This window comes from Lonchura striata, chromosome 6 (genome assembly GCF_050655825.1).
Source record: "Lonchura striata isolate lonStrDom1 chromosome 6, ASM5065582v1, whole genome shotgun sequence".
NCBI classification, from domain to species: Eukaryota; Metazoa; Chordata; class Aves; order Passeriformes; family Estrildidae; genus Lonchura; species Lonchura striata.
In genome coordinates, this window is record NC_140708.1 from 23,681,727 (window position 1) to 23,705,072 (window position 23,346).

Consider the following 23,346-nt stretch of genomic DNA (forward strand, 5'->3'; position numbering starts at 1 on the left):
CCACTTATGTAAGCCTTATGCAGGAGTTGGTCATAGCTCCTCTGATGATTCTTAGTCCTGTTTTGCAATTAGTGCAAAGCTTCAACCTCCCTGTTCTGTACAATAAAAATAGGTTCTCTCAACTTACGTGTTGTGAGTAGTGTGGCTTTGGGAGCCCAGGAAAAGCTGTGCATCTGTAGGGAACTATGATAGGTAGTTAACTTATAATTTTAGGTGGATTCTCTGGAGTTCAGCATTGGCACTGCTTTCCCTTCTTTCTCAAATGACTGGATAAACAGCTTGTTGGGTCTGAAGAGTTCACAATCATCTGGCTCTCAGGTACAGCGTATGGGTAAGAATGGGGGTATTTATTGTATGGCCTGCCACATGGTCTTTGATGCCATGGTGGAGAATATAGCATAGCAATATTGAAAAAGCATGGTTATTGCATGGTATCATTAGTGGGCAGAGCAAACTTGGGAGCCTTCATTGTACATTTCAGGAACTTTATCAAGTTTGGACTGAAGGGCAAGTCCAATCCTGCTATTCAGAAAGGAAGAGCTCAGGTCAGAACACACCATCCCTTCTCTCATTTTTTGTCACATTAGCATGAACAGTAAGACCTGTGGGTAGAGCAGGCTGGAAGCTGCTTCTTAATACAGCTGCCTGACACTTCCTATGATTCCTGTGCTGGTTCTGTAGTTCCTAATTTAATGACTCACAACAGGTCCATTCTTCCTGGGGAAAAGAACATTACTTTTCTGCTCTGTGAATGAAACAATGATCCTCTGCAGTCTCCTCCGGGTTTTTCAGGCAGGGAGCAAGAACACGAGGCGCTTCACTCAGTTCCGTAACAGTTTAGGCACATTTAAAAAAAGAAAAGAGGAATGGCCCTTGCATGAAAGGTGTCAGACTCTTGTTCACTCTTAGTGGTAGGAGAGGTAGCAAAACCATGCTCACCAGAACAGGTTAAGAATTACTAAGGAAAGCTTCATTCTCTAAGTTTCAGCTGAAGGCACAGGACTGTACCACATCAGCAATACTGCATGAAGTAGGAGTGGTGACATCACCCCAGAGCCTAGAATAGCAATCCCGTGAGGGCTGGGTAGATGGAGAGAGCCACTGAGTTAGTAAGCATTTAGTATATTCAGCATTTAGTCTCAATGTTGGAACACAGAGTTATAAATGGCCCTAAGTAGCAGAGTGTTTTTACCATGTATCTAATATATAAATACGTCTCCCAGAGGAGATAAACTCCCAAGTGCAGACTCGCCAGCACATCCTGACTCCTAGACATGTGCCCTATACAAGCCCTTCAAAAACTGCACTCACTGCAATTTTCTATGATAGTTTTGTGTAACTTAAGAGTTGCTGAATTAATGATCTAGACCATAAAATACTATATTATCTGTTTTTCCATCCATGTTGTCTTTGTACTATGCTATCATTTCTTGAAGCACTTTTGAAGGATCTGAAAGATGCATTGTTTCCCTCTAAAGACTGTATCCATCAGATGGAGAAACCAATGCAGAATTACAGCATTGCATCCAAACTTACCCAGAGGTTTATAGCAGAAATTCCAGATACTCTTGCTCCTAAAAGACCAAGCAGGTAGATTACTCCACATTTTAAATCAACCTCAGTGACTATGTTACCAAATATAAAATATGGAAACAGGAAAAATTAGGAAGAAATTTAGTAATTTCTTAGCCCACACATTGTGAATATGCCAAATTTGGATAAAATTGCTACAGAGTGTCTTCATATTTAAATTTTTCACCATCTTTATATATCTTTTGAGAAGGCAGAGCCAGCAGCAGCACGAGAGGCATTGCATCATTTTTCCTTGCTGAATCACTGATACAGCTGTTCCACTGCTCTTTAACACCTCCTCCCTTCAAGAGAGAAAACTGCTTAAACTGTAATGACTGGATTTTATATATGAATCACAGCAGTATGCAAAAGGAATTCAAGTTAGTTATTATCCCATCAGTTTAATTATTCATCTACCCAGTTCCTTATTTTATAAATAAAATTATTTTAGAAGAAAATAATAATCAAGTTTATCCCTGCTGTTGTAGCTTATTGAAAGGCAGAGAATTGCAGCAGTAGAAGACAGCAACATTTAGCTAGGTTTAGCAATCTTGGAATCAAAAACAAAGCTAACCTTATGACTTGAATACAACTGTCTATTGGCGACTGTCACCTGAAGCCAAAACTTGCAGATGTAAAACCCCACTTCTTTATAGCTTTATTTAGGAGGATGACATTATCTGCAACAGCCTCAAGTCTCCAAATGGTGCAGACCTTTGAGAACAGGCTAAGCCACAGACAGAACCTAGACATCCTAAAATACCGGATTTAATTACCATTTCTAATCAATCCATCCATTCAGCAACTTGAATTTCTTTTGTGGTGGGTCACTATAGCCCAGAAAAGTTAAAGACCTACAACTTTTAGTTAAGTCTTTTTTTCTCTATGTCAAAATTTAGTTCTGTAACAGACATGTTTTGGTTAGCTACACATCTTCAGCAAAAGGGTGAATACAGGAGAGTAAACACCTGGAATAATGTAAAAGGAGGATGGGATGGGAGGACAATGGAAAACATCTTCATAAGCAAGAAGGTTTTCTTACCTCACACTTTACAAATATGGTTTGAAACCAGAAGGAACAATTACGATGTTTTAATTTCTGCTGTTGAAAGTATCAATTCAGCATGTTTTACCTAAACAGTGTACACAGTTCCCACAACTGCTTACCAAGCAACCAAAGTTTCTGCTATTTAGCTTTCTAGATTTTTATTCAACTGCATTTGTCTGCTCAAATGGTAGTCACATCCCACAGCAGCATGGTGCTCAGCTTTTAGCATCTTTACAGGAAAGAAATTTTCAGTAGCTCCCTGTGGTATGTTTTTTTAAAATTTAAATGTCACAATCACTGCTCCATGCTGACATGTCTTTCCTTAGTAAGATTTAGTGGTTCTTTTCCCAGCTTTATCCCTAAATTAACATCTATATTTTGATTTTTCTTTATGCCCTTTTTTTGACTAAGGTAAGAAACAAAATATAAGAACACACACATTCCACATGAGTGATTTTTGGAATCATGCACAGATAAAGTAGCAACTACCAACTACAGCACTGAGTACTTGGAAACTGAGACAGCTAAAATGTAAGATTTGATTGACTATGCAACACTAATGCTAGTGAGGAACTACTTCAGATATTCTGTGAAGATGTGAAAGGAATTCACTTCATAAAGGTAAAATTAAACAAACAAAAATCAGATGTTTTATGGAATGAAAGTAGAATTTTTCTGAAATACCACTACTACATTAAAATGCATAGTAGCTATATTACATTCAAGTAAAACTTTTACCTATAAATCAGTAAATCTTCAATCACATATGCTTTTGAGATCAACTACTTAGAAATATTTTTTGAGTATTATGTTAATACTTTTTCAGTCCTGAAAGATTTTCAACAAATGCAAGTACTGGAGAAAAAGCTAGTTAGAATGCATAATTTGAAATTGTATGGATAATGGAAATATAATTAAAGATAATATGAATCATTTGGTTGTATGCACAGCATACAGGAGAAGATACCTCCCTGCCCACTCTTCCCAGTGCCCAATGACTTCTGGAACAAACTTTTGTTTTTCTTTTTTTTTAATAAGTCCATAAAAGCCAAGAATTTATAAAAAGTACATGCAAGTCTATTTACATTAACAGATCAAGAAGCTGCAAACTTTCCATAGTATACAGAAACAATGTTTTTAAAATTGTGAGTTTAAATAAAACAGGACACCAAAACTAACAGCTAAGGTGACAACAGCAGCTTTGCTGACTGCTGAATTCCTGGTTTGTTGCTGGGATAAGTAGAGATGCATGAGAACATGACACACAAACCAATCCATATTCCATACAGATCTGAAGGAAAAAGAAAATTGGTTTGTTTTTACTTTTTTTCTGACCCACTTTAAGCCAACTTGGGCAGTTGCAGTCCAAGTTCCTTGTTTCACCATTTTTTGAAAGAGGGAATGTAAGTGAATATAAATGGGATCACAGAAAGATGTTAGGAGAAGTCCCATCTTCAAATGCTAGTAGGAAAATAAAGATTTTTGAATTGTCTGCCCTGCCTAATTCCAGCCTCTGAAAAGCCAAGAAGCACCACTTCTTGCAAATCTCTACAGAACCTCTATCACTGAGCAAAAAACAAGAGGAACAGCCATTGGAAGTCTCTAAACATTTTTTTTTTTTTACAAAAAGTAAGTCTGTATTATTGTTCCACCATTCATCTTTTAATATTTGTACTTCCACTTAAGGTAAACAAGATAATTTCACAGTGAACAAAAAAGCTAAAACTAGCTCAGCTTTCCATAGGGATAGGAAGGACATTAGGCATACATAATTATTCCTAGCTTAAACCATACAGTAATTTAATGCTGCTACAACAATGTGGTTTTCTTCTCAAAATATGTCCATATTTTCCACCTTAAAATTTCCTTGTGCAGCACACTAGGACCTTGTAGACAGACCCAATGTTGTATTTGGATTTGCTACAAATAACTGCTATTAGAACTTAGCCAACTGTCAAGAAACTTTGAGTTTTCCCAACCTATAGAAGATGAATGACATGTAACTTCGATATATGCTCCAACTATGCCCAAAAATCATTATGGTGAGAAAAATACAGTGATACCCTTTCCCCTCTGACCAGCTAACACCCCAGTCTTTATCAAGGTATAAAATTTTAAGTGGTAGGAGGTAACTGGTCATAAATCACAGTGAAACATATGAACATTTAGTGAGATTTCAATTTTATGTCCACAACCTGTGACAAACCTGTAACAGTTATTGTTGCCTCAGTTTTAAGAAATACTGTAGAGCAAGCACTTCCAGTGGTGTATGAGATTGTAACTGGATTGCTGATTATGGTGTTAATGGGTGCTGTGGAATTTAGCAAGTTTTCCGTAATTTTCAGTTGTCAGTAAACTCAGTATCCTGCTGCACTTTCCATTTTTTGTAGTTGAACCTTCATGGTATTAGAACTCTTTCCCAAGTTAAAGATTACAACAAAATTCTCACTGCTGATGCAAATTACAGAAAATGATTCTGATGCACTTGTCAGTACCAGTAAATCTCTCATGCTAACTACAATCATCTCCCCTCCACCCCTTTTTCTTTTTTTGATGGCACACTGTGTACCCTATGACCATTCAAGTAATGAACAGGAAATCAAGGAAGTAGTTTTCTGCAATTTCACAGAAATCAAAGTCTTACAACCCATGGCAATATCCATGGTTCTTACTGTAATAAAAGGTCAGTATATGTTCTTCACCCCATTTACATTAAGATTTCTTTTGAAGAAAAGGTGCTGACAGTTTGTATTGTTTCATCTGTGAGGTAGATGGCACTTTTATATAAATAGTGTAAATCACAAATTAAGTTAGCTTTAAGCCTGCAACAAGTCCTGCACCACTGACTGTTCAAGGCATTAATTAATTCAGGAATACGAAATACTTCAAACTGTTCAAAGTCACACAGTGTTCCTCCTTTGAGAGGAGAAGGGTGGTCAGCTAGACACAGAGGTGCCTTCACTGATCAAGGGTCATCGGAATTCTGGCTTTAGCCTCCAGACTCCTTCCCCGTTTGGGCTCCTGTGGAAGGTGCAGATATTGCGGAGCAGTTCTCTAAAGACACAGGAGTGCTCTGCAGGCAGCTTGGACTCAAACTCCTGCAGCAGCTCCCGAGTGCTGGCCTCGCCGTCCTCGCGGGCCTGGAACGCCAGGAAGTTCCGCAGATCCACCAGCAGCTCATCGTATTCTGTCGAGCCCTGGACTGGGGCAGGTGCTGGCTGATCATTCTCATCACCCTCACTCCTTGTCTGTTGCGGTAAAACAAAGTGGTTTCTTGCCCTCATACGAGCTAATAAAGATGAAGAGTCCAGAGCACTGGATGATGATTCTCCAGATTTTCCATTGAAGTGCTCACTGGAACTACACTTCCTTATATTTTGTTTCTTTATTGTATCTCCATCCTGCAAATAAATACACAAGCTATGGGGAAAGTTGCATTTTGAGACCCACAGAATCTATTAAAGAAAATCTGCCTGTTGTTTAGACTTGAATAACAAACACCACCACTCAGAACTTGGTCATCTGAAATAGACCATAGAGGTGATATATTCTGGTCTCAACTTTAGAACTTAAGAAGCAAAAGAAAAGCTTTGCTAGTTTTTTTTTCCAGATAGATATGCAAACCATTGTGCAATTTGTGACTGCTGTATCTAACTAGCCTTCATCGAAACAAAAAATCAAAGTAATAGGTAACTAAAACTTCTAGAATTCTACATAATCACATAACAAATGCATATGACACATCTACAGTGTAAGTTGGATTTATCGCATAAATTGTAACAATTCACATATATCAGCTATTAAAACAGAAAGGTTAGCTTGTGTTTCTCACCTTGTGCTTCTTTGCAGGTGATGCACAACTGGAATGTGAAGAAAGCAGCATGGAGTTTCTTTTTTGACCAAACCGACTCCTAAAAACCCATGAAAGAATTAACTTCATGAAACATCCTTCTCAAAATGGCAATGATAATTTTTTCAAAGACAGACTGGGTTTGTGTTTTAGGGTTCTCAAGAGCCCTCTGCTAAGCTCTCTTCTACTGTGCAACAATAATGCTTTCTTTGTACTTTGGAGCAGACTACCTACACTTGTAATACGCTTTCATGCCTATATTAAATATAAAATATGCACACAACTGATGCATGTTACTACAAAAACTAAGACAAAAAATGTGTATCTAACATCCTAAGCAACTCCTCTATCTTTGGGAAAGCAGAGTGAGAACTGAACTCACTTTATTCCTGATGGTGCACCTGAAAGACCACTTGTGCCTGTCCAGGTTGGCACACCAGAAGCAGCTCCTAAACATTGCTGACGAGAGTGTCTTAGGGCTCTCAAGGCATCCTGGGCCACTCTGCTTGCTTCTGCTTCCTCCAGCACATGATCTGCACTGGAAGCATCCATAATGGCATCATGCTTCATAACACTGTGTACCCCTAAAACCAGAGGATAAAAAAGGTGAAGGAGGACATATCTTAATTTATGTGAAAATCAAATATTCACTTTTTAAGTGAATGCCACAATTGCATTTTTCCTTCTTCAGGGTAATTATATTAAGCACATCAGTATAGTAATTTCTAATGAGAGAACCCCCTTCTTTATCAGTTAAGTAATCAATCTGACCAGCAAATCACTTCTGGTGTGCTGATGAGGTCATTATTCACAACAGACCTGGCAATTATGTGGGCAAATTGATCATTTCTATTGTTATGGACAGGACAGACAGAAGTGAAACCCTTGTGTAAATGAAGGTTGATTACACCCTGAAAATATCCAGGAGAAACGCTGCATATACTTCCATATCCAGAAATGAGGATCTCTCTGAACAGTTTGTGCCAAGGTAATAGCCATTTTTTAACTGGACTTAAAGTCAACTGGAATTAAATTTAACTTAAATCTAAACCATGACCATTTTAAGTTTCACTAAAGTAACAGAACTAACTTGTTTTTTATTGTAGCTCTAACCATCAGAGTACTCTAACCATTAGAGTAAAAGATCTGCTCTTTCTCTCATTTGCTTAGGTTTTATATACCTCTGTTTAGTCAGCAGCCAAACAACTGTTACCTGATTTTTTGAAAAGTTTCTGCAAGACATAGTCATCATTTTTCTTTGAGTCTTGCTCTTCACTGTTCTCCCTTCTGTATTGCTTTTGTTTCACTAGATGAGGAATGCGTTTTCCTTCAAATCTGGCATCTTTGTGATGTTTCTTCTTAGACTTATCTCTGTGGCTCTCATGTGACAGCATATCCACCTTGTGCTTTGTTTTTGAGATACACTTAAAGTGATTACTATCAAACTGCTCATCTTCAGTTTTAGCATCTTGCTTTTCCCAAGAGATAGGTGCATCACAAGTGAGGCTAAGATCTGTCCTGACATCTGCATTAGTCGCTCCATGTCCCTCACCAGCCACCACGGCAGTCAGACCTTCTGCATTTGCTGCAGACCCTGCACTGCATGGCACCGACTGGGACATGCATTTGTCATCACTTTCCAAGCATTCCTCCTTGCTTTTATTGAATGAACTTGTATCAGCAGCAGCTTGTGCATTATCTTTTCCGTAGCTATTTTGGTCAAAGGCTTCCAAAGTTCCCTTGGTTTCCTCACTCGTCTCTATTGCTTTAGAAGAAGAATCTTTCATGTGTGTGGTGGAACAGGAATTGAAGGATTTCTTCTTCTTGTGTGAGCTGCTTTCTGCAACATGGACATCACATTTAGAAGTGCCATTAGCAGGTGGCTTTGGGACTTGAACATCTGAACCAGTACCTGAAGGATGAATAAAATTAGTATCTATTCAACAAACAACTAAGACATTTTTTCTTCCAAACAAATAGAAAAAAACCCCATGTACCTGCAAAAATTGCACTTGTTTCCGTCCCCTGAGACACATCTGGGCTGTTCAGAGTAAATAGTTCATAAAGGTCATTGGATTTGAAGAAGCGATTCTGCTTAGGGTCTTTCAGCACTCTGTTTGTTAAAAATTGTTTGAAGATTTGCCTAAAAAAGAATAAACAAAATATTTTGTGCGTGAAACAATGTCTAGCTATGTTTAAGTACTGAGTACAGTACTTAAAGAGAAAACTATAAGCACAAACATTACCCTGCAGAACAATTAAGCAGTGGGAAGATGATGTTAGTTTCCAAAAGACCATCTTGAGTTAGTAACTTTCAAACAACCAAGTAATTTGCTAAACACAGGGATTTATTATTTTTCAACAACCTCATAACACAATAGGTAACCACTATCCTGAGATGTCTTATGGGGCATCCCCTAACTAAGCAATAAATAACTTCACAGCTAGAACTTTTTTGTCCATTAAAATTGAAAAGCTTGCCTATGTAGCAATAAAACAATCAGAAAGCTCCTGAAAGAAAAAAAGCTTGTTAAAATGACAACATTTTATGGGTTCAATTGATTGGAGGAATCAAAAGCAGCAGAGTAGCTCAGTCTGATGGTGATGACTGGATGACAGACACTGAAAAGGAGAATCAGACTTGTGGCTGAGGAGAAAAGAGCCCATCCGCAGATGACCAAAAGGAACAAATCTGTAGGAGAACAAAGCTGCAAATAATCTTCTAGTATAGGTAAAACTGCTTCTATGCCATATTTGTACTACATAGTGCCTAAAGCAGTATCTGTTTTATTCTGTACAAAAAGTACATCCCTAAATCGAACTGGAAATCAGTTCTCTCAAACAGTTTTATCACACTTTTGGTTCTGCTGAGATTAAGCAGGGAAACTATTTTTAAATTCAGTGGTCAAAAAACCAAGCTTTCATTTACAGGCAAGAAAACACAGGAAAACAGTAAGTGTGGGCATTTCATTATTTAGAATTTTTTGTTCTTCTAAATTTTCCAAGAGGGTATTTCAGTCGTCTGGAATTCACGTGAGTGAAGCTAACTACTGAGAAAGCTGAATAGGAAAGCAAACCAAAAAGATTTCATTGATTTTGAAATACAAGCACTTCAAAGGTTTTAGCTACACTTTGGAATAAATAACATGAATATGACTGGTAGTTATTGGGATTTAATTCTTTCACTTTGGAATGAATTGGGAATAAAATCAAATTGGGTTTGCACAGTAGTAAACGCATCTATGTACCACATACATCTTGATACATCCCAAGGAGAATATAAAGAACTTGATGATTTAAATTTGCATTTCAGACTAGTTGAGTCTCATGTTTTGAATAAGGTGCTCACTGTTTTCTGTCTATGAGTCATACTATGTTTTACAGTGAATCCTGGATGTGCTGGACACAGCTGCTGGAACAGACTGATAATGTGTATTTAGCACATGGGTCTTGCTGCTAGGGATGGAGCAGTACACCTGGAAGTCTAGTATGAGAAAAAGGTTCTCCATTTCTCAGTAAAAACTTTGAAAGTTTTCTATGATTTGCCCATCATCACCAAGGTTGGGAATTACAAGCAGTGTGTGCATATGCACAGTTATGTCACTGTTACACCACCTTGGATTTGCTCAAAGCATTTTCTTCATGCAGCTGTATCCAAGAAATCATTCTGACTGACCTGTGGTATATCTTCTCCTCTATAGTCCCTGCAGTGAGCAGCCTATACACAGTCACCTCTTTCTTCTGGCCTATTCTCCAAGCACGTTCCCGAGCCTGGAACACAAAAGGTTTGGTTACCAGATGAGTCTCTCCTCGTGTCTGACAGAGACCTAATGATAATACTCTTTCAAACTTAGTTTGGATATTTAACAAATACTTTAAGAAGTGGCATATCTAGAACATAGGATAATTAACTCAGCAGGAGAGGAAAAAGATCTAGAAAGTCTGCATTTGTACCAAGAAATCAATGCAAAAATTATCAATAGATTATGTTAAAATCAGAACTTTTACCTAGAATATGTACTTTATATAGACTTATTCCAGAAGGAAATTTCACAGTAGAATGTTAAAACACACCTCTCCTTTGAATTTGTCTTCTTTAACTTAACTGAAATCTTTCCTACAAACATCTTGAACCAACCACCTTAGACAGAACTCTAAGTCAGACACTTGCAGATCTCAGAGCTACATCGGATTTCTACAAAAAGGCTTTTTCCTCTCAAACTTGTAAGCACCATATAACTGCTATGTGATTTGATAAATCAGTCTTTCCACACCATGAGATGAGAAAAATTAGCTAGAAAAACTTCTAGCTACTTAGAGCAGCTCTCCAAGGTCACAGCTACATATCATTATCTAGTGAGAAAGCCAATGGGAGCAGCATCTCTTCTCCTTTTCTCACCCTGCATTGTCATCACCAACACTCCTGCCTGTTCAAGAGCTTGCACAGCTGTACTTTCCCTTCAGAAACATCTGGTTCATTTATTTTAAAAACACAGGCCATTTGAACTGTTTGTATGACTGCACTGTAACTGACTACATGAATCAACAATACTGAAGAGTGGTAAGGTATAACAGCATATAGGGGATGTGGTGGGAACCACTTAAATTGGCTTTGCCACAAGAGCAATCATAACGTGGAGCTGCACCCTAAGTGACCATTGCTGGGAACAACAACTTAGGAAAGAGCAACATAGTGCTTTAACAGTACTTGAGGAGATAACTGTCATTTTGTCTTCAGTTTTATTTCAACTTAGCTGGTAAATGGAATGTAATAAATCAAACTCACCTGTGTGTCTACACTGGGATTCCAGTCAGGATCATAAATAATAACCCGGTCAGCACCAACCAAGTTAACTCCAATGCCACCAACACGAGTTGTTAGAAGAAAAAGAAATATGGATTTGTCCTGTGACACAAGAGAGAATTTACTAAAACAAGAATTAGCAAAATGTAACATTAAAAAAAAAAAAAATTTCCTGGATTATTTTATCAGCATATATGCAAAGATGCAAGGGAAGCCAAGAGAAGGAACACATTTCCTTGCTCATCTAGTATTTCTTTTGACAAATAAAAGTAGTCTGATCTAAATTTCATTTACTGTTATCCAAAAAATTGCTTTTCCCCTTTCTCAAATATTTTCTTATCAGAAAATCCAACTTACGTATGAAATAAGAGATTACTTTTTTCCCCTCTCTCAGAAAGACAGGGGTTTCATTTCACTGAACTCCCCAGTTTAGTGTCTCCAACCTGAAGTAGTATATTTAAAAACAGAACAAAAAGGATTGGAAGAACTTAATCATAGTCATTAATATGTATTCATGTGTGGGATGGAACATCTCACCTCATTGTATTTTGTTACAAGAGGCTGTCTGGAAGCTACTGCTGTGGTGCCATCCATCCTGAGGTAGGAATAGTTTCTGTATCTCACAAAGACTTCAAGTATCTGCATCATCTGTGGTGATGGAAAAGATTTAATGAAATCCAGTCATGAAGACTCAGCACCTGTATGATGAACCTATAAGAATTTCTGGTACTAACTGCTGTATCAATCAAACAAACAATGACAACAAAAAACTGGAAACACTTCCTTAAATGACAGAAAACAGACTTATGTAAATGGAAAAAAAACCAAAAAAAACCACAGCTGAATGCAGTAGAATATTTGAGTTTGGTTTGGAAGTCCAGGGCCATAGCTGCTTTAAGATAATTAAACATCCCAAGGAAATCCACAAAAGGAAGACAAAATTGTGAGTACACAGGGAAAACAAAGGTCACTGCCTGTGCCACTGTCCCAAAGGGAGCGATTCTGAGGATCAGCCGTGCATAGGCACTACACAGAGCATGCAAAGTGACCACCAACTGTGTGCTGAAACTACACAGCAGGGACAGCCTGGGACCACATGGTACAGCTGGTACAGCTTTGGCCAGTGTATTGAAACCGGGCCACTGCCACAATGCTGTGTCATTCCAGTAAAGCCCACTGAGTTTGGAAACTGGTCTCTGATTATTCCAGAGACTTCAGTCATTTCAGTAACATTTTCAGTAAGATATTGATTTTATGAGAAAGACACTACAAAAGGTGGTTCTACTTAGAGGTTTTTTGGAACTCTCACACACGTTTTAAGTAATAGTAACAGATAAAACTAAAAATAATTAGCTCATCTTACCTGTCTCGACTGAGTGAAAAACAGCACTCTGTGACCTTGCTTGTGCCATATTTTCAGCAGGGATTCTACCACTATCATTTTTCCAGAACGTTTCCAATATCCAAACTGATTTGGATCCTCCGCTTCAGCATCTGGCACACTCTTTAAAATTCTGGGACTATCAGCAACGAAGTCAGGGTGATTGCAAATCTTTCTCAAAGTTGATAGTCCTAAGAGAATCTAAAGAATACAAGAGAAAAATATTTCTATTTTCATGACAAGTACTTATATCTATATGGCTTATGGAAAAAAAATAAACAGCAATAGATTAATCCACTCATCATTGATGTTTATTTTTAATAATGTTTTGATGCTAATACTTGTTTAAGGGAAAGTTTTAGGAAAAATCAGTACAAAAGAAAGTGATTGAAATTTTATGTACTTGTGAGCCTATTCTGGTGACAATGGTAAGGGAATTCTGTAACAATATCCACACTAGTAAAACAGTCCTTTCCTAGCTGTGAAGCCATGTTTTTTCTCACTCAAAAGGAAAAATGCCACTAATTTGTTTCTTGAAATGATCATGTCTTTCCTTCCAACTTGTACCATATTAGTAGGTAACTTAAGACAGACCTTGAGGATAGTCAGTATACCCACCAGAGTGCCTGATAACAAAGAATAAATGAATTAACATATTTGAACAAACATTCAAAACTGAAATTACCACTTTTGACGCCATGTTAGGAGGGTTCTATTCAGTTATTCATTCATTACTATATTACAAGTGTTATTTATACTTCTGAATATTCTGAAAAATGAACTAGCTGGAAACAGTGAATCGCTCAATCTTTTAGCACTAGAAGCTGGATGAGCCTGCCCATAATTTATGGTTTCTTTACAATGTTATTTTTCAGCTGGGATTTGCTGTTGTCATCACAGAATACCTAATAAAAGCATTGACATTTACTACTCAAAATTTTCAGACCCCTAGTAAATATAACCCATTTTGTAACATCTTTGGTAAATTTCTGCAGCTAGTCTTGTACAAGCCATCTCTAAAAGAACAAGCTCCTTAAAGAACTGTTCAATGGTATAACTAAAATGGCTATGCACTTGAAAAACTTGCCCACTATACCTTTGTGAGATCTGCAAAATTAAAAAATAAAAACAAAACAGTAATAAAGTCAATGTGCTCTGTACATGGGACTGCAATACATATTGGCCATGCTGACCATACAACTGACTGGAGCCACTGGATATGCAGCAAGGACGGATTTCACAGTTCACAAGACAAGAAAATATGACAAATGACACATTATAGCCAACACATAATACCCCTCCTCCTACAAACAAGGGCTAAAATGGAAGGGAGACACATCCACTGCATGCATAAAAATGTCAAATGAACCAGATGTGTACAACGGAGGAGTTATAGGGAATAGCAGATTCTACACAGGCAGCAGCAGCCAGCAACTGAAAATGTATCCCAATGATGCCTTTCACTAGGCCACAGCAATTTCAACACTTACACTGTGAGAATGGAGGCAGAAGATGTTGAGAAGTGACTGCTATAACAGTAATAAGGATATTTGCTTATTTGCTCTACTTTCTGTTAATACTGTGAAATCATCAACTATTGCATAACAAAGTTATCACACCTGAATTGTACTCTCAGGACTAACTATGCTTTTCCTTTGCTTTCCTTGGGTAATTAGTTAAAAGCATGAATACAGTTACCTATAACAGGTCATCCAAAAAGCCACAATTTATTTCCAAGATCACAAACATATTGTGAAGCTCATTTCATTCTTACTTTTATCTGGTCATGTCACTACATACTAACTCAAATATATTTCATCTAACATTTTTGAGAAATAAAATAGACGACTACAAAAACTGAATAGAGATCAGTGTGTTTGTTCCCCTTACTGCTCAGAATCCAGCAAGAAGAGTGCAAGGGCCAGTCCATGATTTTATCCATCAAACCCTACCCATCACTATGCTTATTAATGCCCACCTGCATGTCTCCATTGAGAATCTGGTAAACTTCTTTAGAGTTGATGTAATTTTGATAGATTTGACGCTGCTCCTCTGTCAAACGGCAAAAGAGGACCTACAAAACAAACCAACCACTCAAGCCCAACCTGTGTGAATTTTAGAATTTCACCATGTGCTACAATGAAGCTTCACAGATGTCTGACATACTGAAATACTAAGGTAAAAGTTACTGCATAGAAATCACTAGAAATAAAAAAAAAATGTTTAGAGAATGATCATTAAGATGAGTTTGATGAGGTTTTATGTGCTCTTTCCCAGTAGTTAGATTTTCCCCTCAAATCACTTTAGCTTTGGAAGTGCTGCTTTTTTCTACTTTTAATGAGGTAACTGTGCAATGTTAGCATTTTCTCAAAGCTGTGTTTATAGTAAACTCTTTCCACTTTGTGTCTGTCACATCCCTTATAACTTGCAAATTCTCAGAAGTTTAGCAGATGTGGTCTGTCCTGTCTTTAGACCTTAAGCATGAAATATAATGATTTCTCAGGTGCTCTGATGGGCTAAAATTGAACAAAATCACTTTTCTGCATTCTGCAAGGCACCCAACATTATGCTGTAAATCAAACTCATGTAGTGCCCTGTGACTGGCAAGAGCAAAAATCACATTTGTTTATACTGTCTATGATCACATTCTTTAGATTAAGGAGCCCAGACTCTTTAATATCTAGACATTAAAGAGTTGGCTTAAAATAGTATATAATAGTATATAGTATATAAATATTATATTATAATAGTATATTATTATAATAGTATATAGTATATAAAAATTAAAAAGTGGCTAAAAAAATGATCATTAGACTGCATATACACAGCCTACTTCTTTATTATGTACCTTTCAGCACTGTCTTACAAAAACTAACATGTCTACTTCTCTTTTAAAGTGAGATGACAGGAAAGGAGTCAAGACAGAACATAAATGCCTGAAGCAATGAAACCTGAAGAGAAGAAGCTAATAATTTCAACTGACTATTAGTAGCAATTTCATTTAACCAATACTTTCAACCTCCTCTACTTTGAATGAAAATGTTCCCTAAAGAAACATACCACCTAGTAGTAAATAAAGCAAACAAATTTCAGACCACAAGGCTAGTATTTTGAAAATTTATTATAATGTATAGGCCAGCTAGCTTGCAATATGAACAACTGCCGACAGGTATTTCTGTATTATTTGCAGCCCAAATTAATCTTTCTAGGACAGGAAACAATGCGGAATTGTTTCCTGCTGTAGAAAAGGAAACAGACAGACAACTCATTTCAATGCACTTGAGACCCAAGGGGACAGTATTAAGTAGCCCTGACTACACTTCATCTATCCTTTACTTTTTAGATAAGTGAACTCATACAGACCCTGCACGACAGCAGTAATTTAATACTCAGTACAATGCTGAACGACTATGAATCTTGAAAGCTCTACACCTTATCTTTAGTTAAACCACCATTTTATCTGATACTAGCACAAATTATTTCCAAATTTTCATGAAAGATTGTGTTTTGGGGAGGGAAAGGACTCAGATCTAGTAGTGAAAATAAGCAAACCTGTTCATTTTTATCTGGAAGTGAAAGGCTCATTTTTACATCAGCCTTCATTCTTCGTAGCAAGTAGGGGTTTATGGTGTCCCGTAACACACAGGCACATTTGTATGCAGTTTTTACCTGAAAAAAGGAAGAAAAGGCACAAGTTGTATTTTGGCTCTTGACATTAATTCTAGCAACTAACAAAATTAGCAACAGGAAAATCCTAATAAAATTAGATGTCTTATTTTACATGGATTTATAGTTACATGTTCAATACAACATGAATTGCAATGAAATTCATGTTAGCAACAATAAAACTGAATAAGTAAGGCTTCCTCAGATACTTCAGATTTCTCTTTAAAAGAGAACAAAAGTAAGAGATTTAATTTAGAAAGCAAAGAAAGAAGTGAGTATAAATCTGTACAAAACCAAGATCCTCACGAAAAAGTGCTAATACATATATTGAAGATCAAAAAAGAAGCCTGCAGCAATGGTGGTTACCAGACAATAAGTCAAGATTAGTGCTCACTTGAGAATTAAAAAAAAATTGATACAAGAAAATCCCCATGGTCACAGAAACTAAAGGCCATTCTGGCCCTAAACGGAGTATATAGTTCTCTAAGGGGTAATGGATGTGTGAGATGGGTATTAGCTGTAATAATGGCTAAAAATACCTTAATTTGTCTTAAAACAAGGCAAACAATATAAATTATTGATATACAGAAACAATTGAAAGGCCAACTTAGTAAATTACTAATACATATACAAGAGAAGTACTTAAACTTGAAAAGAAAATAAAACTTCAGCAATGCATGCATGGAAAACATTACGAACAGCAGTTAAAAGGATACAAATTTAATAGCATTTATTTGAAACCTAGTTTGGAGATTATGATGCAATTTATTTACTATCTAGTTAAAAACGGAAAAATATTTAAGCTGTCATCAATACTGAGAACCACAACTACAAAGATTAACAGACATTCAAAATAAATTCCCAAGTAATTTTTTGCTTTCTAAATTAGTTTATCTACTTCCAGACTTCCAACACCTAATGTAGCTTTCTAAAATAAAAACTGTTTCTAGACTGGATTTAAGGATTCCTCTTACTGCATAATTTGCCAAAGCTTGACAGCAAACAGGAGAAGTTCTATTTAAATGCATCAAAATGTGGGATCAGCCACCACCTACTCCAATTTGTTTATCTTCATACCAAAGAATACTTCTAATGACCTAAACTTTAGGGCTTTTGGCAAGAAAACTTTGTGTATAAGCTCCACTCCTGTATAAAAGAAACTGTCTCAGTTGAATGATGTTTTTTACACAACCAGCAGTAATGCATACACACAACTCTTTTTGGTTAGTGTCTAGAACATACAGCATTAAGTACATTCAGAAGTTGGTTTAAAAAACAACAGCAACAGTTGGAACAGTTTCCTTCAAACAAAATTATATTTTGGATGCATTTACCTGGACAGGAGAGGCATTGCAGTATCCTCCCATGGTTATGGGGACAGAAAACTGCTCCATGAACACAGGGAGTGTTCCCAATTTTCCTGGGAATATAAAGTCAAAGAGGGACCAGAGCTCCTTTAGGTTATTTTGCATAGGGGAGCCAGACAAGATGATTCGATGGGGTGTACGGAACTATTAATAAAAACCACAAAACCAAAATAAAGTTATTTTCATGGTTCCTGGTGTATCCTGCCTTCTACCTCAGAGGATATTAAACTTCACCATCAATAAATTCTCATGTCAAAATATGTGGCCTCATACTCATGAAAAAAACAGATTTCTGCAATAGACTGTTAGCAGAAAATGCACAACAGCAATCTGACATTTATCAGTACTGGTAAATTACTAAATATCAAATTTTCAATTTTTTCCCTCTACCATACTTGTATAAATTTACCCATGTAAATGCATTGAAAATGTTAAATAAGTTAAATAGTCAAATACAGACCATTGTGATGTATGCTTTTATTCTTTATTAATAGTCAAACATACATTTTTATGATAGGCTATTAGATATTGGAACCTCCCTCCAGAGCACCTAAATTTATTTTTTATAAAGTACCTGCTTGCATGCAAGTGTGACTGCAGCATTTGGATTTCGGATTTTGTGACCCTCATCCAGAATGACATAATGCCAATCATACGTGTGGATGTCGTCCTGCATCAGACGGATGTACGAGTAAGATGTAATTAAAATTCCATGGCATGAAGCAATTTCATGAATTAGTTTCACCTAAAAACAAAAGGTGCATGTTGTCAGTGGGACAGACTCCTCAGATCTATACACAGAGATTTGCTATCCAAGGTATGTATAAAAAGCATTATAAAAACAGATCTATAGTTTACTTTGCAAAGAAAATAAGTATATGCAAGATTTTGATTATATGATTCTTAGCTCATATGTGTAAGAATGAAGCACTTGAATACTGTGTTACAGCAAATCAGAATTTACTAAAAGCCTGGTCAGAAGGAAACAGTGTTTTTTATTTTCAATTTTTTAAAGGCAGTGTCTGAAAAAAACAAACATTGGATTTGATTAAGGTAATGAGTTTTTTCAAGTTCTCCTATATTCACTTCACAAACCCAGCTTTGTGTACTGCAAGCAATAATGTTAGAGAAAAATTAAACAAGTGAAATATTGAAAAACAAAAGTCTATTTGTTTAATCCTAAATTCTGTCTAACCTTTCTCATTATAAGAGTAAGATAGTTGCTACAAATCCTCAAATTTTGTGTTTCTCTTGTAACCTTTAACTTTTCCCCAAGTATATACTTGCCTTTATAGCTGCAATTTATGTAGGGCAGGGACAGTCTATATAATTTTTGACAGTGTTCAGGACTAATCTTTATTGCATTTATCCTCCATGTATAAATCAAGAAGACTTAAACAGCAGGTGATGAGAAGGGAAAAACAAAGTACAACCACCAAGTTTGCTAAAGACAAATGCCTTATTACTAGAAGTACCTCTAATCAAAACACAACCCACAAAAACCAATTAAAAAACCAAATGAAAGGGAAAAACCCATGTCAAAAACTCAGATGGTGTCAATATCCATAATCTTTTACTGTAAAACTATTTGCTCACCCACACCCCAAGATTCAAAATACTCTTTTGAGTTTAACTGTTCAAGAATATCTGCTTTCTGATTATCATCTCCTGATAAAACCACAACACATTATTAATGTTGGTATCACGACTCTCAAGAGAATATGTGATCTTTAGAATAATTTGTATTACAGACAGAGTAGGATTTCTCTGCAGGTGTGGACATCCAAAGCTTAATTCTACCTGGTACATTATCATAGTCTGCAACTTTTTTCGAGTCTCAGCAATGGTCTGTCATAGAATATTGTAGACATCACTACCCAAACACTTAAGACAAATCATCTCGGGTGATTTAAAATTAAAAGCTTGTAAAATATGTAACCTCTCCTAATTTTTGCAATTAATAGGGTATGTCTGCAATTAGCCTGACTTACAGAATGCTACACTCTTGTCATTAAAAGATGTTTTGTGAAAGTGCTGCTGTTATTATGGAGGCTCAAGAGACCAATCCCTCCTAGAGGGCAAACAGTGGACTCGTAGAAAACAACAGCCATAAATCACGCTGTCAGGTAGCAGGGAGAACAGAAGTGAAACACAGGCACATGAAGGCCATTCATTGTAAACACACCAAGGCAGAATCCTAGTCAGGATTTACTGAACCTGTAATTAATTAAAGTTTCCTTCAAGCTAAATTTTTAATAAACAAGGATTTGTGCTGACAATGAAGAAACAGAACAACACAATTTTATCAACTCACACCACAACAATTACTAAATCTCATTTTACTGCATTTGGTACCTTTTCAAGGTTGCCTTCACTTTAAGTCCAGTTCTTGGAATAATTCTAAATATTTTAAAACATGCTGACAGATCTAATATTGGATACAAAGTCTTGAGGGTGTGGTATTTTATAATTTAAGCTATTTTACAATATTTTGTATATATAAAAATATATAAATATATATATATAATATATATTAAAATATAATTTTATTTCTTTAATCCACAGTTTTCTTGTTTAATTAGATTAAGGCATGTCTAAATTTTATTTTTTCTCTGGAAATACACTTCAAGGAAATATTTCAGGTCATGCACTGTAACACTAAATTTAAAAAAGTGTGCTTGAAAGAGACAAATCCTACTAATGCCAGATTACACAACAGTTACCTAATTTTGAAATTCTGCACTCTGGCCTTTATCTGATGCTAATGAATAGAGGAACATGTGAGTACACTGAGTAATTATGAACTTGCATTTTTATTCAGCACAGTACTTCAGGCCTTTACAGTTCAGGGACAGTATTTTCTCCCAGCCTGGGGTGATAAATTGATGGTGTTGCCTTGTCTTCACTGGAGCACATGAGATGTACAAAGATAGGATGAATTTTGGCAAGCACCATTTCTTGCATCTAAAAGGTTCATGATTTATTCTAAGGACATATCTCCAAGCAAATGCTTTTTTTTTCCTGTTGGTACCTCAGTGTAACTACAAGTTTGTTTCTGAAGGTACAAAAACAGAACAATTTTTTGGACTGATGCTTACAGAAATAAGATTTTTTTTTTATGGTCTTTTAAAAATATTTAAGAGGACCTGAAATCTGAACTCCCATGTATTGTGTATTAAAAATGGTAATTTTCTTAGACAGAAATGTGCATGTTAAAATGGAACTTAAAGACAGACCAGCAAGAATACAAAATTCAAGAAACATTCAGATATCTTTGAGGCAAGTCAGAGATAGTATCTAGTCACTTATCTAATAATATATTATTTGTGAATCAAAAAGTACATGCTTCAGCAGGTTTATCACCATCTCATAACCAACCATTAAGGCCTGGGGATCCATAAATTCAACATATAAAACCTCTTTATTATTTCCCTGTCCTAACAAAAAACTAAATGGCACCACGAAGAGGCTTCAAAAAAACATATTATAATGTTTAATAATGTAAAAGTTGCAATAAAAAGAGCTAAAACACTTATTACATATTTAACAAGAATGCTACTTCTTGGAGCATGATACTAATTTTATCTGAGTTTGGTCCTTAACTCAGAAATAGAGCCTTTGGCTAAAGCACAGGTTCCATATGCAATCATGCCAGTAACTGTAACCTCTGAAACTGACTTTTTTACACGTAGACTATGTACTCTACTGTGAGGCTAGAAAGTCTAAAATTTTCCATATGTGAAATCATCTTTAAGTAGATGAACTTAACAATTACTTTCTAGGGCTGAATTGTGTGTCCTGCATTTGACCAGAATAAGGGAATGCAAAGCTACACATTTACAAACAGTATGTGACATCAGAAGGAATTGTTAACCTCAGTGATACAGCTTCTGAAGATTAAGAAATTAAAAGTTCAGCCTTGAACTTAAAAAATACAGCCTCCTTCCATACATCATATGTTAAACAAGATAACCAAAGTTTATGTTGCCTCTTATATTCTAGGGTTTACAAATGCTCATGTGCCAACAGAAGTTTTAAAACAACAGGACAAGCTCTCTGCTCAGAAGGCTTTTTTCCAAACACTGTTAAAAATTTTTCTCCTTACCTTCTGTTCTATACCATAAATAAAAAGCACTTGTGACACACTACATTAGATCTACTTCTTTTTTTTCTCTCAGGCCTAGAGGTCTCAGAGCACTTGATGCTTACAGATCAGATTTGAGTATAAACCACAGTAGGAGCTTAATAGCATAAGATGGCACCACAGGACATTTAGCCACAAATGCTATACCTTGTTCAAACTGAAAGCTGACTTCATAGGGAAAGATTATTACTTACATCTGGTTCCACCTACTGCTCCAACTTAAGCACATTTATCATTCTAGAAGAGCTAAATAATATTCTGTAATCACAAATAATGATAATTTTAAAAAAAGAGCAAGTTTTACATTTCATCCAAATGCCTTAAACAAGCTCAAAAGTCTTGGAAACCCCTCCCACTTGCTACTGTGTCTTCCTTCCATCATCTAAAATACCAATCCGCCTTCTCTTATAGATAAAGACCTTTAATCTTCAAGGGGTGAAATGGGAAATTTATACTTCCCTCCTCTACTGTCATAATTTTCTACCATTGTTATTTTAGGAAAAGAATAACATATGTCTCTTTTGAAGCTTTGCATATGCTAAAAACTCCACAAATATTTTAGCAGTGAGATGCCTCAATGACTGAGCTGAAACAGGCTGACAAAATTTGCCAATCTGGTGCTCACAATTCACACCGTCATTTCATACTATTATTGTCAAAATCCTGTAACTGCTTGCAAAGAAAACCAAAACAGACTGGTAAAATGGTAAAAATCAGAGAGTCTTTCACTTACCACGCTGCTCAAAGTCCATTTGTAACACTAAAGAAGTGTCACTAACTGAACAGATGTGGGAAGTAATGCCTAGAATCAACTGATGCAACAATCAGAACAGATGTTTTCCCTACTCTTCACTGTCAAGTGAAATACCTCTGTGGGCAACTTTGAAGAACTGGGAGACAGGCTGTTGCATCAATGCTTGTGCATCTTAGAAGGTACACCAGAAAATGCCTATTCATAAAACCATATGATTTCACCAATGTTGAAAGATTTAGTATTTGCTAACAGGATTCCTGACAATGATATGGGAAAAATTACATAAATCTATCTCACCTAAAACATCAACTTAAATTTAATCAAATGAAACTTCAGCTATTGTTTGTTTCTGCTATGAAATACTGTCTTACCTTATGGGACATCTGTCATTGCTTAACCCTTAACCCTTTTTCTCCAAAATTCTCATCCAATAATTTTACAATTAATCTTTGTCCTTAGAAATCACCTATGCCTCTTCTATACACTTGTAGATAATAAGCTGCAATACCACAACCTGCTGGCCAGCCACTACAGGATAAGGTAGCCCTCAAAATCCATTAAGATTTTCACTGTCTGATGTCCATTTAGTCTGGAGGACAGTAATGTTCCTCCACTGGTTCAGAAAACTGTAGCCTCTTCAGAGGCTGAAATGACCTTTCTCACTCCAAAGTTGGTAACAAAGTTTAATTCCCCAATTCTCTCTTGGAGCTGTCCAACAAAAAACTCTTCTCATTTACTTTATGATGAACTAGGATACACA

At 36.3% G+C, this 23,346-nt stretch overlaps 1 protein-coding gene across 4 annotated transcripts in view; it reads right to left on the reverse strand.

Moving 5' to 3' along the window:
- Positions 1-4,784: 4,784 nt before the first annotated feature.
- The window catches only part of ERCC6 (ERCC excision repair 6, chromatin remodeling factor), a 43,102-nt gene continuing 24,540 nt past the window's right edge, over positions 4,785-23,346 (reverse strand). For 3 of the 4 annotated variants that reach the window (XM_021539296.3, XM_021539287.3, XM_085582502.1), the window contains 13 exons: positions 18,263-18,433; positions 17,656-17,832; positions 16,208-16,324; positions 14,634-14,729; positions 12,638-12,856; positions 11,812-11,922; positions 11,257-11,376; positions 10,147-10,241; positions 8,468-8,613; positions 7,684-8,382; positions 6,853-7,054; positions 6,453-6,531; positions 4,785-6,021 (listed from right to left, as the gene is read on the reverse strand). In XM_021539296.3, the coding sequence (XP_021394971.3) occupies positions 5,593-6,021; positions 6,453-6,531; positions 6,853-7,054; positions 7,684-8,382; positions 8,468-8,613; positions 10,147-10,241; positions 11,257-11,376; positions 11,812-11,922; positions 12,638-12,856; positions 14,634-14,729; positions 16,208-16,324; positions 17,656-17,832; positions 18,263-18,433 (2,661 nt within the window). In that variant the 3' untranslated portion in view covers positions 4,785-5,592. The remainder of the gene's footprint in view (positions 6,022-6,452; positions 6,532-6,852; positions 7,055-7,683; positions 8,383-8,467; positions 8,614-10,146; positions 10,242-11,256; positions 11,377-11,811; positions 11,923-12,637; positions 12,857-14,633; positions 14,730-16,207; positions 16,325-17,655; positions 17,833-18,262; positions 18,434-23,346) is intronic. The other variant, XM_085582501.1, reaches the window with a different exon arrangement.